This window comes from Phocoena phocoena, chromosome 5 (assembly GCF_963924675.1).
Source record: "Phocoena phocoena chromosome 5, mPhoPho1.1, whole genome shotgun sequence".
In the NCBI taxonomy this organism is placed as follows: domain Eukaryota; kingdom Metazoa; phylum Chordata; class Mammalia; order Artiodactyla; family Phocoenidae; genus Phocoena; species Phocoena phocoena.
This window is the reverse complement of record NC_089223.1, coordinates 103709865-103726032: the sequence shown is the minus strand read 5'-3', so window position 1 is coordinate 103726032 and position 16168 is coordinate 103709865. Positions and strand designations below refer to the sequence as shown.

General features: G+C 32.7%; 1 protein-coding gene across 2 annotated transcripts in view; it reads left to right on the top strand.

Moving 5' to 3' along the window:
- CENPE (centromere protein E) overlaps window positions 1–16168 on the top strand; it is a 73987-nt gene that overhangs the window by 21200 nt on the left and 36619 nt on the right. The window contains exons 15-26 of one of the 2 annotated variants that reach the window (XM_065877401.1): window positions 370–458; window positions 1062–1229; window positions 5005–5079; window positions 5303–5422; window positions 7282–7404; window positions 7486–7651; window positions 8037–8191; window positions 8687–9001; window positions 9115–9387; window positions 9542–9700; window positions 12776–12979; window positions 14918–15076. In XM_065877401.1, the coding sequence (XP_065733473.1) occupies window positions 370–458; window positions 1062–1229; window positions 5005–5079; window positions 5303–5422; window positions 7282–7404; window positions 7486–7651; window positions 8037–8191; window positions 8687–9001; window positions 9115–9387; window positions 9542–9700; window positions 12776–12979; window positions 14918–15076 (2006 nt within the window). The remainder of the gene's footprint in view (window positions 1–369; window positions 459–1061; window positions 1230–5004; window positions 5080–5302; window positions 5423–7281; window positions 7405–7485; window positions 7652–8036; window positions 8192–8686; window positions 9002–9114; window positions 9388–9541; window positions 9701–12775; window positions 12980–14917; window positions 15077–16168) is intronic. The other variant, XM_065877402.1, reaches the window with a different exon arrangement.

Genomic DNA, 16168 nt, shown 5'->3' with positions numbered 1-16168 from the left:
ACCTTGAAAGGATGGCGTTTACACAGGAATCCGTTTCAAAATTATGTCTCCAACATAGTTATAAATATTTTGGGGGGCATTTTTAAATCTACTTAAAGTAATCAAATCTCAAATTTAGAATTTGTCCTTTTTACCTATATTGTATTAAGGACCCCGTATGTTATCACTCATTCTAACCAGTAATCTTAATTGACATAATAATTTAAATGATCACATTTATTGTTAATGTATTCTTGGCTATGATCATACTGTGAGCACATATTAGCTAATTTGAGTTTATTACCTCTGATCAGATTTTTTTTTTATCTTTGAGTTTTAAGAAACTTAATAACAAGTTTATGGATAAATTTCTTTTCCCTCTAATTATAGCTGTCTGTTCAGAGTCTGATATTTTCAGTAACACTCTTGATACATTAACTGAGATAGAGTGGAATCCAGCAACAAAGCTACTAAGTCAGGTAACTTAAATGTATTTTACAGAGTATTATCCTTTTACTCTTTTTTAAATTCATTTGTTATCGGGGTTTATTGTTGTTGTAACACATTTCTAGCTCTGACTTAATTTCAGTAACAGTTTTGCTTCTAATTAAGGCCACTAGAGTTTTAAAGGTCAATAAATAATCCCTCAGTTTCATTTCCTAGATTCAGAGCTACCTGAGAAATAATATAGTAGTCAGACAGGTGGAGAGTTAAATTATCAGCTTTATTACTAAGGAGCTTAAGGATCTGTATCCCATTATGAGCGCTACCTCCTACTTCTGACTCAACTTTTCTAGTCAGACACAGACAGAGCATTTGTTTATGATTTTTTTTAAAATTTTTAACCCTTTCAAAATAGTCGTCTTCTATTCTAAGTTAGCTAATTTACCAAAATGCAGATCCTTTATCTTACTCTGGATCAAGCTAGACCATTAAAAAGTTATTGAAGAAGAAAATGGCCTAAACCAACAAACGATTCAAGGTTAAATTAATTATTTGGTTAATCCAAATTTTGTTAAGGAAACAAACAATATATGATTGGAATTCTCTCTGACTTGAAAATTTGGTTTTGTTTGCAATAGGAAAACTTAGAAAGTGAATTGAGTTCACTTCGTGCAAACTATGATAATCTGGTGTTAGACTATGAACAACTAAGAAGAGAAAATGAAGAAATGGAATTGAAATTAAAAGAAAAGAATGATTTGGATGAATTTGAGGCTCTAGAAAGAAAAGCAGAGAAAGATCACGAGGTAAAGGATGTGGAAATATGAAACTAAACTAAAACCACACATTGAAATGAAGTATCATTCTCTTAAAGGTATTTCTAAGGTTGAGATATTGGGGATCCAACCATTTTCCATATGTATACACAATTTAGAGAATTTGAGAAATAATTTATTTCTATTTTAAAAGAGTTGTATCATATTTGTTTCACTTGTGCTTATGCACAAGAAGAAGAAATTAAGAACATCTTTAGGAAGGTTTGGTGAATGTGCCTATTGATGGATTTGTCTTGAAGAAGTTATTTCCTTATAATTTGTGTATTAAAATATTTAATTTATTAACATATCAGAAGTCCTGCCTAGAACGTAGCCATTTCCTACTGAGACCGACATGAATTTTAATATGTTGCTGAATGTTTTATATATGGATACTACCTATTAATGGATTTTGTTTTCTTTAGAAAATATTTTCCTAAATAGCTAGAACATTAGAATAGCTAGGGAAGCTAATTTTGCACATTTCTTTTTCCATATAAGAAAGTTACTGTGAAAATTAGTATAATTAATACTAAATAATTTTAATGGAATTTTTAGAAATGAAATGGATCACTTAAATTTTTCAAGTGTGTAGTATTAGGCTACATGTTAAGAGAATGTAATCCATAAACCATCAGACTTTGGGGACTTGGTAACTGTCCAGAAGAATTCAAGCAATTTCTTAGTGTGGAGAGTCTATAACCTAGAGTTCATAGACCCTATGAAATTATTCTATAGAATTTTGGAGTGCATATTCAGTTTTGTGGAGTAAGAATCCATAGCTGTTATCAGACTTGTGATGTGATCCACGAATCCCCTCAAAAATAAGAGCTGATGTTTTGATGTAGGTAAAACATGAGTTAATTTGCAGCTACTTATTTCTGTATGGAGAGCCCAAAGGGACACAGTTCCTTTTCCTCAGTATCAAAGTTTCTCACCTACTTTTCTTTTTTAAAAAGAAAAAAAAATTCTGTGCCAAAACTATTATTTCTGTTCTACCTACAAATTACATTTACTCCTACATTTCATAGGTATTATATCCTGAGAGGCAAAAGTCTATAACTTCTCTACAGACTTTCGTTTAATTTGTTTTAAAATTTGTGAATTCACAGAATGTAAAACTTCATGAAAAGAACAGTAGACTTCATAAACGGTTTTATTGAGAGGGGATGCTCTAGTGTTGTGGTTAAGAGCACGGTCTCTGGAGCAAACTACCTGGAATGAAGCCCTAGTTCTGCTGTTTATTAGCTCACCACAGATTTGAGCCTGTCACGAATTATTGGCAAGCCTTTGAGCAAGTCATCACATCTCTCAGGGCTTACGTTTTTGTGTATCTTCCTCTTTGAAGTTAGATCGGGAGTTTGCCAAGTCCCCTTCTAACTCCAAAATCTCACCTAATTTTTTTGTATATATCTTATAAAAAATACGGTATAAAATTACCTTTGGGCATATGTGTAGCAGTAATTTCTCTAATTTTTCTTACATCACTTATACATTCAATTAATTATTAAAATCAAAGCTCACTGAATTGACTCACATGAAAAGATTACAAAATAACACAGAATATATACCTTGAATCTCACATCTCGATTTTTTTTTTTTCTTTTTACAGTTAAGGGGGAAAATAATCCTATTCTCTTTACTTTTACTTGGACACACATTGAAATTCTAGGTTCTGTGAGGTAACCTAAAAGTTTAAGTAATATAAACTTACTCTGTTCAAAGACAGTTTTACAATATGTATTTCATGTTAAACTACAAATACAAGTGTAGGTGTATGTAACAAAATATATTCTGAAACCTACATTTTGGGGAAAAGTTTAACCAAAACGGAGTAAAGGTCATATTACGGCCTTAGAACATGTGGCCATTGCCCTATTTTCCTAAGGGTTTTGTCAAAAATCACTAAAGCTGTGGATAATTTTCAAGTGGGGATACAGTAATATAAGATGTTTAAATAGTAATTTTAGAGAAAGGAATAAACAAGGTCAAGTATTATCACGATCAGGGAACAAGAGAAATTTCATCTCTCTACCTATTTTAACTTGATTTAATTTTATAATTTTCACAACTTGGAGATGTTTAAGAAGTTAATTATTTCATTTCACCTGCTAAAAATTACAGTTGAAATATGCAATATTTTCTTTGTAACAGTGGATTAACCCTATCATATCGTGTACTTTCTCTATGCTCTGCATCTTAAACATCATTGGGAGAGTGTACTCAGCTCTTTTCAAAAGTGACTTAATCTTTTTCTGTGTGAACCAGTACTTAAAATGAAGAGTGATTGCAAATGAGAAGTGGGGGAACTTTCCTTTCTAGATGTTTTCAAAGATTAAGGTTGATTATTTAGTTCTTCATTTCTGACAAATGTGGTTTTCTTGCACAAAAGTTAGAAACAGAAGAAAAGGTAAAAGATAGAGCCAATTTAAATTATAATCAATACAGATGTCTAAAACTTTGCGGAACAATGGTAACCACTCATCACATATGGCAACTGAGCACTTGGAATGGGGCTGGTCTCAAGTGAATTAAGTATGAAAAAAAGAATATACAATATTACATTAATTTTTTAATACTGATGAAGAAATAATATTTTGCATATATTAGGTTGGATAAATTATATTAAAGTTAATTCTGCCTGCTTCTTTTTACTTTTTTTCAAGGTGGCTCTTAGAAAAATTTTAATTATAAATTTGGCTCACATTATATTTCTGTTGACTCATGCCGACCTAAAATACGAATGTCAAACCAGCACTAGTCTAAAATCTAAAACTAGTCAGGACTGAATTAGACATCCAGAAAATATTATTTAAACAAGGTGCTATTTTTGTAAGTCCCTTACATTTGGCTAGAATTTCCTTTTACTCTTTAAGGACTCATCTGATAATGATTAAATAATTCTCAGGGTAATTATGTTTATCTTTGTTAAGCTGTAGTTTACTCCTTTTGAACACAGAAGTTTCTGGTACTCAAATATTTAATGCTACAGATATTTTGATAAAAAGGAAACTTTAATAGAAGTACTTGTATCTTTAAGTATTCTTTATACTTTTAGACAGTTGAACAATATAAAGCAATAACATCATCTTTCCAGTATTTCCTGTAGAATAAACCAGCAAGGTAATAGTTGATAATGCCATACATATCTCTTTAGCTTTGGTGAAGAAAATATTACTATTTTCTTATAATAATATTAGAAAGGTACCACATGAAACTGTCATAATCCAAACCTAAATTCCAAGTCACAACTCATTAAAAAGTATGCCAGTATAAAGCTAGGTGGATAATTTATGGGAAGAGAAAAAAATCTTATAGAATAAATACATTTCTGCACTTAGCTTACCCAAAACAAAAATCTATTTAAAGTATGTTTTTTATAAAGGTTTGATTACCACTCTATCTTATACAGTGGTGGGTACTAACTTGCTTTTGACCTTATTGTAGCTTTATTAACATGACATAACTGTTTTGGGGGTCATGCTTAGGCTTTTTTCTTATTTGCTTGTTTTGTGGGGTTTGGGGATTTTTTTTGTTTGGTCGGTTGAGTTTGGGTTTTAGTTATTTATTTATTTTTAAATAATGAGGTGCTTCATTGCAGTAGCTTGAACGGTTGATCTCTGGTAGTTGAACTAGACTGATCTCCCAGTCTTTCTTATTGTGTTGGGTAATTCTAAAGCGGTGAATGAATGCTATCTTTTTTTTTTTTTTTTTTTGCTTTATTAACTATTGGTTTGCTCTGTTGCCTGTTCACATGCTCTTACAGATGCAACTAATTCATGAAATTTCCAACTTAAAGAATTTAGTTAAGCATGCAGAAGTGTATAATCAAGATCTTGAGGTGAGCATTTATGTTGGTATTTCTATTGATAAGGAACAAAAACTATAAAACATATATCATATGTAATTGAGCATATTTCAGAAAATAGAAGGAATTATATTCTTTAAATATCAAAGTTTTGAATTTTACTATCTATCAATTTAAACTATTAAATATAATTTCTTTTTAATTCCTTAGAATTAAAACCCAATTAAATTGTTTCATTCTCCTTTAATTGTTTTAGGATGTACTAAGTTCAAAAGTAGAGCTGCTTAGAGAAAAGGAAGACCAGATTAAGAAGCTACAGAAATACATAGACTCTCAGAAGTCAGAAAGTATGGAAATGGACTTGCCATACTCATCGGTAAAAATCAGGTTTATTTTGTTATGTCATCATTTTGGCATTTGTAGTATACTGTCATCGTCATCATCGCAAATGTTTATATTGAGCCTACTGTGTGCCAGGCATTGTTCTAATTGTTCTAAATATAGTATTTTATTTAATCCTGTCAGTAACCCTATGAGAGAGGCACTATTAGTATCATTGCCATTTTATGGATAAAGAATCATAGAGAGTTAAGGATATTATCCTTTGATTGAATGTAAGTAAGTTAGAGATGAGCTTCCATTAAAAATCAGTAATTCAAAAAATTTTAATGTTTTGCAATTGTTTTATACAAGTGCAGAAGTGTATAGTCAATATCTTCAGGTAAGCACTTACCGTTGATTAGTAACTAGAACTGTAAAACATGTAATTGAGCATGATTTCATAAATTTCATTAATTTCATTAATAGATATTAATGCATTCTCATTATAATTATGTAACTGTTTTAACAGTTTGATATTTTTCAGAGCTATAGCTGTAGGTGATTTTAGTTGGTATAAGATCATGGCATTAAATAGTATTGAATCTCATGGTGAAATTAACTTTTTTTTCCTATTTGCTTTCAATCCACCTGATTACTTCAGAAACTATCAGTTGGATTCTAGTTTTTAACTTTTTTAAAAAGGCAACAGTTACTAGCTGGAAAGTTTAGAATACTAGTTTCTATTTTTCTTCTTTTGTTTTCATTTGAATTTTTCAGAGTACTTTTTCTTACCTTCTATTAGTACTCTTTTGCTACCTTCTATTAATGACAAGTGATTCTTTTTAAAAGTGTTCTCATTGTTCTGAGGCCCTGGGAAGAAAGGCACTTTCATATCATCCTGGAGTATCTGTTGATAGAATGGCAAATAGAATTGCCCATTTTTTTTAATTGTTGTTTATTTCTTTCTCTTTATTCATCCAATTTATTTATTCATTCATGCAGGCATGTTTGCATTAATATTTTGCCAAGTACATATGGTTGAATTCATGTAAGTGCAAGTCATGTTGAAATGCCACTTCTTTCTAAAAATGAGACTGTGGATTTTTTTTTTTTTTTTTTTCGTTACACGGGCCTTTCTCTGTTGTGGCCCCTCCCGTTGCTCCGGACGCGCAGGCCCAGCAGCCATGGCTCACGGGCCCAGCCACTCCGCGGCATGTGGCATCCTCCCGGACCGGGGCACAAACCCGCGTCCCCTGCATCGGCAGGCGGACTCTCAACCAGTGCGCCACCAGGGAAGCCCGACTGTGGATTTTTTTTCATGTATTTATCAGTCATTTGCATTTTCTTCTCTGTGAGTTGCCTGTTCATATCTTTTCTCTAGTTTTCTATTGGATTATTTATCTTTTTCTTTTCAATTTGTGATTTAACATCCTTAATTTTAACTATTAGCTATTCATCTGTCATATTTTGCAGAGAGTAACTTAAAATAAAAATACATATCAAATTTTAAGAGGCTAGCTGAGCAACAATTGTGTTAACCTTTTTAAACAATAACAGAGTTATAGTACTTCTATACAATGCTTTTATCCTTTTGAAAAATATAGCCAGAATTTTTTAAATATTTTTTTTTTGGTCACTCTGTGCCACTTGCAGGATCTTAGTTCCCTGACCAGGGATCGAACGCAGGCCCCAGCGGTGAAAGCACCGAGTCCTAACCACTAGAATGCAGGGAATTCCCTAAAATATTTTTACTATTTGAAATGTTAATTTTTTAATCTATTCCAAAAATACATTTGGCAATTCGCATATTTTAACCATTTTTGATTTGTTAGGAATAACATACATGTACGTGTTAAGTCTTTTCCAATTCTAACAAAGTTAGATTTCACAAAATCCTTTTTGTCACGTGTATAGGAAAACACTGAAGACTTAAAACAAATGAAACAGACTCTGCTTGATGCTGAAACTGTAGCTCTTGATGCCAAGAGAGAATCAGCCTTTCTCAGAAGTGAAAATCTAAAGGTGAAAGAAAAAATGGTAAGTTATTTTTGTAATATTTGTAAAAACAGTTGCAATGATCAGTACATTTCTGTGAATCTGCAGCATTTCTCTCAATAGGAAGAACTTGCAAGTACATGCAAGCAAATGGAAAATGATATTGAGTTATATCAAAGCCAGTTGGAGGCGAAAAAGAAAATGCAAGTTGATCTGGAGAAAGAATTACAATCTTCTTTTAATGAAATAACAAAACTCACCTCCCTTATAGATGGCAAAGTTCCAAAAGGTATTTCATCATTTCAGACTTATCTCTTTGCAAATCTGACTTTATACAGAAATGTACCTAAAAGATTTTGCAACTATATTGCAGTAATTAAAAATCCATTATTCTCTGGTGTTTTTAATAGCTTAATGTGAAGTTTTAATGTCATTTGGTATCTGTATTTATAAATGTTTCCTTGGACCTCAAACCATAAGGGTTTAAAAGTTATTTTTCAAATAAATTGAACCCAATCTTGGACAAGGTGATTAACAATTGGATGAGTTGTTTACCAACACTGGCTCTTTCTTTAATAAATTTTATATAATCTGGTTAAATAATCTAACTATGTATGTAATTTAGATTTACCCAACTGCAAGCTGTTTTATTTAACTTACTAAAAATTTCCTAGATTTACTGTCTAATATGGAATTGGAAAGGAAAATTACCCATCTCCAGAAAGCACTGAATAAGGAAGTCGAAGAAAATGAAGCTTTGCACAAAGAAGTTAATTTGCTCTCAGAATTGAAATCTTTACCTTCAGAAGTAGAAATGCTAAGGAAGGAGGTAAACACTTTTTTAAGCCAAGAACTCTTACCTTAAAATAAAAACCTTTGCAATAGTGCCTTAAATATTTTGCCATATTTTATTTTAAAGTACCAGCCAAGAGACTGTAAATGCCTGACTCAATTTGTTAGCAATAGAAATATAAGTCAAATTCTAAGAAAAACCATGAAATGCCTGCTACACCAGAAAGTTAGAAAACACTTTAAAATGATAGGTGAGGAATTAAAGGCACATGCTGATTGTGTTTCTACTGTCCTTCTCCATGCAATCCTTACTAGAACCAGAGATTAGAAATCAAAACTTGGAAGGTAAAGTTAAACAGGATAATATATTGTTAAAGAGATGTCACAGTAAAAATATTGCCTTTCCTCAGTCAAACCTTTGCTTAATTTCAATGTCTTGAAATTGAGGTCAGGCAGAGAAAGTTTTTTCCTGAAAATTGCTTAAGTAGATCATATATTGCTAACATAGCTAAGTTTGCTTTCTTTTCCATAGATACATGATAAATCTGAAGAGCTCTGTATAATAACATCGGAAAAAGATAAATTGTTTTCTGAAGTAGCTCATAAGGAAAGTAGAATTCAAGATTTACTTGAAGAAATTGGGAAAACTAAAAATGACCTAGCAACTTCCCAGTTGAATTATGAAAGCACTGATCAAGAATTCCAAGATGTTAAAAATCATCATATTGAATTTGAGCAAAAGTATAAGATGGTCCTTGAAGAGAATGCAAAATTGAAACAGGAAATAGGAAATCTCTCTAAAGAAGCTCAAGAACTTGGTTTAAATTTGGATGCTTTGAAGACAGAGGTTGGTACAAGACACCCTCTAGGGAAATGATCTTTAGTCTTAATGGGGTTTGGCTTCCATGTGTATGTTGCAGAATGCTCTGCTTTTCACATTTACTTTTTCTTATCTTAAAGCTCTCTCACAAAACCCAAGAACTTCAGCAGAAAACAACTGAGAATCAAAAAAGGTTAAAAGAAGTGGAAGAGCTGAAGCAACAATTAGAAAGTAGAGATTCTAGGCTGCATACTGTAGAAAAGGAGAAAACGCTGCTTACTGAGAAACTTCAACAAACCTTAGTAGAAGTAAAAACCTTAACCCAAGAAAAGGATGGTCAAAAACAACTCCAAGAGAGCCTGCAAATTGAGAGGGACCAACTCAAAACTGACATTCAGGATACTATAAACATGGTAAGGTTTTGACTGATTAAACTTTGAAATCTCAGAGCCTCTTTAAAAACATTACAGGAGCCATCATTTATTATTTATGATCAAGCAATAGCTATAAAATTATTTTCATTGTTTCACATTCTAATGGAAATTATTTTCCATTTCTCTGACAAAGAATATAGACACCCAGGAACAACTACGAAATGCTCTTGAGTCTTTGAGACAACACCAAGAAACGATTAACACACTAAAAATGAAAATTTCTGAGGAAACTTCCAAGAATTTGCATATAGAGGACAACTTAGGAGAAACTGAGGATGAATTTCAGGAGAAGGTAAGGGGTGTTTCTGTTCAAAGTTTTTATATGCTTGTATATGAGCTTTCTCCTTAACCTCAAACACTTAAGTGCAGAACAGTAATCTCAATCTTACTTATTATTCACAGTGGTAATAGCTCAGAATAATTTACACGCGTAAGTCTCATGTCTTTGAAATAACTTCAAATATAACTGCTTACAATCAATTTGAAAAGGAAAAAACAAAAAAATACTAGTTTGGACTTTGAGCTGATACTTTTCTAAGGCCTATTGTAATTTACACATCTTTAAAAGCCCCTCTGAATCCTAAGAATGTAAGAAAGATTCAGTGCTTATTATTAATTATGGCTAAAATATTTGTTTTATGTTGGATTTTGTATACTATATTTGTTTAGAGTTTGCTATAGAATCAATGTATGTATCGTATTTGTGTCTATTTTTAGGGTTTGGACCATAATTTTACTATTAGGTGCTTAAATCTTGCCTTAATAATTCATTCTAGGTAAAATGGTTCATTTTGTCCTGAGACCTTAGGAGAAAAACTACTTAACTAGTTATTCAATTATATATAAGAAAAACTAGGATGCTAATGGTGACTTTTTAAAGGGAGGTATATTAGTCTGCTAAGGCTGCCATAACAAAATATCACAGACTGCTTGTAAGCTATATGTTTATCTTCTTTGCAGAAATGTCTGTTCAAGTTTTTCCCATTTTTAAATTGGTTTATTGTTGTTGTTGAGTTGTAAGAGTTCTTTGTATTTTTCTGGTTGTTAACCCTTTATCAGTTACACGATTTGCCAGTATTTCCTCCCATTTCATAGGTTGCCTTTTCATTCTGCTGATTTTGTCCTTTTTTGCACAGAAGCTTTAAATTTTGATATAGTCTAATTAGCTTCTTTTTTCCCCCTTTACCCAGGCACACAATATTCCTGCCTTGGAAAATGAGCTTTCTCTTCTCTCTCCCTATTATTGAGTCCTTCTCTCCTAGAAAAGCATTTTCACTTCCACTATTATCTTGTGTTCTCAGCTTATCTATAATTTGGATCAACCATGGGCCAAAGGTTCTTGACCTTGATTTGAAATTTATAACTTCTACTTTCACAGGGGGAAGGTTTTTTGAACATTTTTTTTTTAGAATAAGATACAACAATGTATAGTTGCTTTTAAACAAATGAAAAATGCAATCATAGGGCCCCATGAGAAGGAAGCAGTAGAGGAGAAGTGAGGGAAAGGAAGAGTTATACTCACTGGGACCAACTGGCTCCTGTAGTATTATGTTCATGCTAGAAGTGTCCATGGTGATAAAAGAGTCTGATGGGATTCTCTGGGGCCATTCTGTTCATTAGAGATCTTGAAACCTGGGCTGGAAGTCTGAGATCACCTTGTTCTTGTGATAACCTTGCTCATGCTGGAATCACCCATGTAGATAAAAGAGTGGGTCTGGGAATTTCCTGGGGCCCTCTGTTCATCTGGGTACCACAGAACTCCATTAAGTAGGTCTATCAGGAATCCCTTGGAGTACCCGTTTTCAGTCCTGCTTGATGTGTCTCTTTGGAAATGCAATTTCTCTAGTGTGTCTCAACAGAAATTAGATTTTACTCATAACCATGGTAGCTGAAATACTTCCTAGGCTGAGTTCAGTTTTGAAATGTACCTTGGGCATCATTATAGAATACTTCCTCTCCATCTGCTTTGTCTTTGTGTATATTCCTTTGTTTAGGAGTAAAGATGCAGGCTTCTGAATTATAATATCTGACAAACTGCTCCCAAAGCCTATATGTTCCCCACCTCGTGTATTGGGTTGGCCAAAAAGTTCATTTGATTTTAAGTAAAAATAAAAGACACATTTTTCATTTTCACCAAGAAATGTATTGAACAATGTATTCATTGACCAAACGAACTTTTTGGCCAACCCAGTAGTTAGCTCTGTGTGCACCATTGTCAGAAGCTCATGAATATTGCCAACACTAAGAGGTTAACTAAACAAAATATGGTTTGTCCATATCCACTTTAGAGAATAGAGCAACTACTAAAAATACTAATTTGAAGATTACATAGCAGTATGGGAAACTGCATATGATCTAAGTGAAAAAGATAAAGATGTTAAAAAAAAAAAAAGATAAGCTAAATTGAATCCTATATATGTAAATTAATTATGATGGCTATGTTTTAAAAAAAGTTAATGGAAAAAACTGGAATGAAATATTTTAGAACTCTAATAGTGGTTGTGTTGGTGACACTGGATGACATTTTTTTCTCTTTATTTTTCAAATTTTTTTCTAATGTTACTTATAGATTACTATAAAAACTTTTTAAAACATATGTGGCCAGTATGGAACTGAATGTATTTATTGGGCTGCTATAAGGTTATATAGTGACACTCTAATTTCATGCCAACAATTGTAATGTCAGTCTTTATCTCCTTTTACCAAGGAGTTCACATTTTAAGTTACCTTTGGTTAAGACTTATTTATGGATAAATGAATTTATATAACATGCTTTTCTTAAGCAGTAAATTAAAATTGTATATTAAGAAAAGATGAATTATTCTATTATAATGTGAGATATATTTCTACCAAAATTATTTTGCCCTCTACATGTAATAAAGCTCCAGCTTTGGTGAGTATGACTACCTCTGAAAATAAAGATTAATTGGGAATAGGGGCTAGGGAATGATTTCCAGCTTTTAAGGAAAAAAATAAAGTGATAGAGTTCAAGGCGGCTTACTTTTTCATAAAGTCAGGTTAACCCATCATACGTGAAGATAATTGTTAATTATCTATAGCTGTCCAGGTGGTTCTTATCAGTGAACAGGCACAAGAGCACACACTCTGGAGCCAGACTATTGGATTCAAAATCTGGTTATTCTTCCCTGGGTGACCTGGGGCAAGTGACCTATCCTCCCTGGTATTGTTTCCTCATCCGTCAAATGGAGATAATACTAGTACCTACCTCATATGGTTATAGTGATGATTAAACGTGTCAATATATCAAAAGAGTGCCTAGTACATAATAAGTAATATATGTTGGCTATTTTTATTATTATTAAAATTATTATTAACTAAGAAATTCTTTAATGTATTTATATTTTAGATGGTTGGCATAGATAAAAAACAAAATTTGGAAGCCAGAAAAACCCAAGCACTGATTGCAGATGTTGAGGATAATGAGCTAATTGAGCAACAGAGAAAGATATCTTCTTTAATACAGGAGAAAAATGAACTGCAACAAATGTTAGAGAGTATTACAGCAGAAAAGGAACAACTGAAGACTGACCTAAGGGAAAGCATTGAAATGGTAGGATTTAGCACTGTATACTTAGCAATACAGTTTTGTCTTTGTACATTTTAGATTTTTCCAACTTTATTGAGGTATAATTTACATGCAATAAATGTATCTGATGCAAGAGCACAGTCTGATGACTTTTGACAAATGTCTCTACTTGTGTACCTTCCACCTCAGTCAAGATATGGAATATTTCCATCACCCCAAAAAGTTCCCTTGAGTTCTGATCTATTTGATCCTAATCTTACTCTCTGCCCCATATAGTCACTGTCCTTTTTTTTTTTTACCTTAATCACTTAATCACATTGTTTTCACTTGCCTTTCCCTTCTAGAATGTCATACAAATAGAATCACACAGCATAGACTCTTTTGTGTCTTCTTTCTTCTCTCCTGCTTATCGCTGGGTAGTGTTCCATCATATGAACAGGCCACAATTTGTTTAGACTTTATCCTATTGGTAGAAATTTAAGTTATCTCCACTATTTGGCTATTTTGAATAAAGATGCTATAAACATTCATATACAGATCTTTCTGTGAACATTTTTTTTTTTTTTTATTTCTCTAGGGTAACTATCTAAATGGAATAGCTGGCTCATAGGTAGATGTATATTTAACTTGATGAAAATTTCCTAGACTGATTTCCAAAGTAGTTTGTACCATTTTACATTCCCATCAGCAAATTAAGAGAATACTGAGGGCTCCACATCCTCACCAACACTTCATAGTATCAGTGTTTTTAATTTTGGCCATTCTATTGGGTGTGTACCTTATTGTTTTCACTTGCCTTTCCCTAATGACTAAAGATATTGAGCATCTGTTCATGCTTATTAGCATGAAATGGCTTATTGGCCATTGTGTATCTTTCTATAAATTATCTGTTGTCTCAGTGATGTGTTATAGATTTCAGTGCACAGGTCTTTTCCATATTTTGTTAAAGTTGTTCCTAAATGTTTCTCTTCTATTTACGCTGTTGTAATTTTTTTATTTCACTTTTAGTTATTTGTTGTTAATGTTTGCCAATATTTTCAAACCTACTTTATTTTTTGTTTCTAAATTTAGGGACAATATAATGTGTCTAGATTGAAATTAATATTTTGAGAAGTTTGCTATGGATCACAGTAGAACCTGACCTTTTGTGCAGTTTTCCATGTTCCTTGGGATTGTCTGTTTGGTTAAAATTGCTGAATGTAAATAAGAATACAGACAAAAGTCATATTTGTTTCTCAGTCTCTGGCTTGTGATGTTTTTGTGATATTGATACTTGAGAAAGTCACTGTTTAAGCTTAATAACTAGGATTAACCCACTTTATGCTAGCAAAGGATGCTGCCATTTTGAGCTTGCTATTAAGCAATGTATAAAACCAAAGTCATGGGCTTCCCTAGTGGTGCAGTGGTTGAGAGTCCTCCTGCCGATGCAGGGGACACGGGTTCATGCCCCGGTCTGGGAAGATCCCACATGCCGCGGAGCGGCTGGGCCCGTGAGCCATGGCCGCTGAGCCTGCGCCTCTGGAGCCTATGCTCCACAACAGTGAGAGGCCCGCGTACCGCAAAAAAAAAAAAAAACAAAGTCATTCCAGCATATGAAAAGCCCATAACCATATATACACACATATATATATATATGTCTCATATATCATCTGTTGTCAACAAAAGCTTAGAAAGTCTCTTTTGGCTTAGGGGTAGAAAATGAGCAAACCTCTCATGACAGAATACAAAATCCAGTTCTAATTCTCATGATAAGAATGTAAGATGAGCAATAAAGAAACAGTATTAAAAAAGCAGATTCTTGACCTTTATATGATTAAGTTAAGACTCTTTTTTTAATTAGTCTTTTCCAACGTAGTTTGCCATGATTTCTTCTTCATTTTCAGGCTAAGGCAAATGCTGATTTTTACCTGATTTCATAAATGTAAGCTAGTATTTTAATCTCAGCTTTTTTTTAAATTCTAGACCATTGAAAACCAGGAAGAATTAAGAATTCTTGGAAATGAACTTAAAAAGCAACAAGAGATAGTTGCACAAGAAAAGAGCCATAGCATAAAGAAAGAAGAAGAGCTTTCTAGGACCTGTGAAAAACTGGCAGAAGTTGAAGAAAAGCTGAAGGAAAAGGTGATTTTTTAAGTTATATTCCTGGTCATTTTTTCTGACTAAACTTTTTTTTTTTTTTTTTGTAATAAATTTGGTTCCAGCAGACCTAAATTCCAGAAATAATACATACCTTGCCAATGAACAGATCTTAGTGCTAATATTTTGGACAATTTCAACTCCTACTGAGATGTTAACTAACATCCTTTGTGAGGATTATATTTTTTTAGTCTTTAAATGAGAGAGGGGGCCTTCATTCATCTAAACGAATCATTTGATATATTCATTCATCAAGTACTATACATTCATACAGTACCACCATGGGCCAGGCACTGTTCTGGGCTCTTGAGATACATTAGTCAACAAAACAAAGATTATGCCCTTATAGAGATATATTAGTTATTCTCTAAAATGTAAAATTTATCTCTACAGTTGGCCCTCCATATCTGCACATTCTGCATCCATGGATTCAACCAACCACTGATCAAAAATATTCAGGGGGAAAAAATTCCAGAAAATTCCAAAATGTATAACGTGAATTTTGCCACACACAGGCAACTATTTACATAGTATTTACAACTACTTACGTAGCATTTATATTGTATTCAGTATTATAAGTAATCTAGAGATGAGTTAAAGTATACTGGAGGGTGTGCTTAGGTTATATGCAGATACTATGTCATTTTATATAAGGGACTTGAACATCCACCAATTCTGGTATCCACAGGGATTCATGGATACCAGGGGATGACTGTATTACCATCTCTTAGATATTTACAATAAGGTGCTATTGTAAAATTTATAGAAGAGCTAAGACCCTTGTAACAATTGTACTCCCCAAGTAATTCTAAAATGCACCCACCAAGATCTTTCTGTATATTCTAGTAGTAGTGCCACATGCATTATAGATAATATATTGTGATTTCCATTGTGCTTCTGTATTTTTTTTTCCTAATGTGGGTTCTCTTAATTCTTATCCTTTTTACTATAACTTAACTGAATATATTAAAACCTTACATCTATTTCATATTCCTCCTAAATAAGTGAAATCAGTAAATTTATGTAAAAGTTAATGCCTCATTGTTTGTTTGGGCCACCCCATATGGACCTTATTGG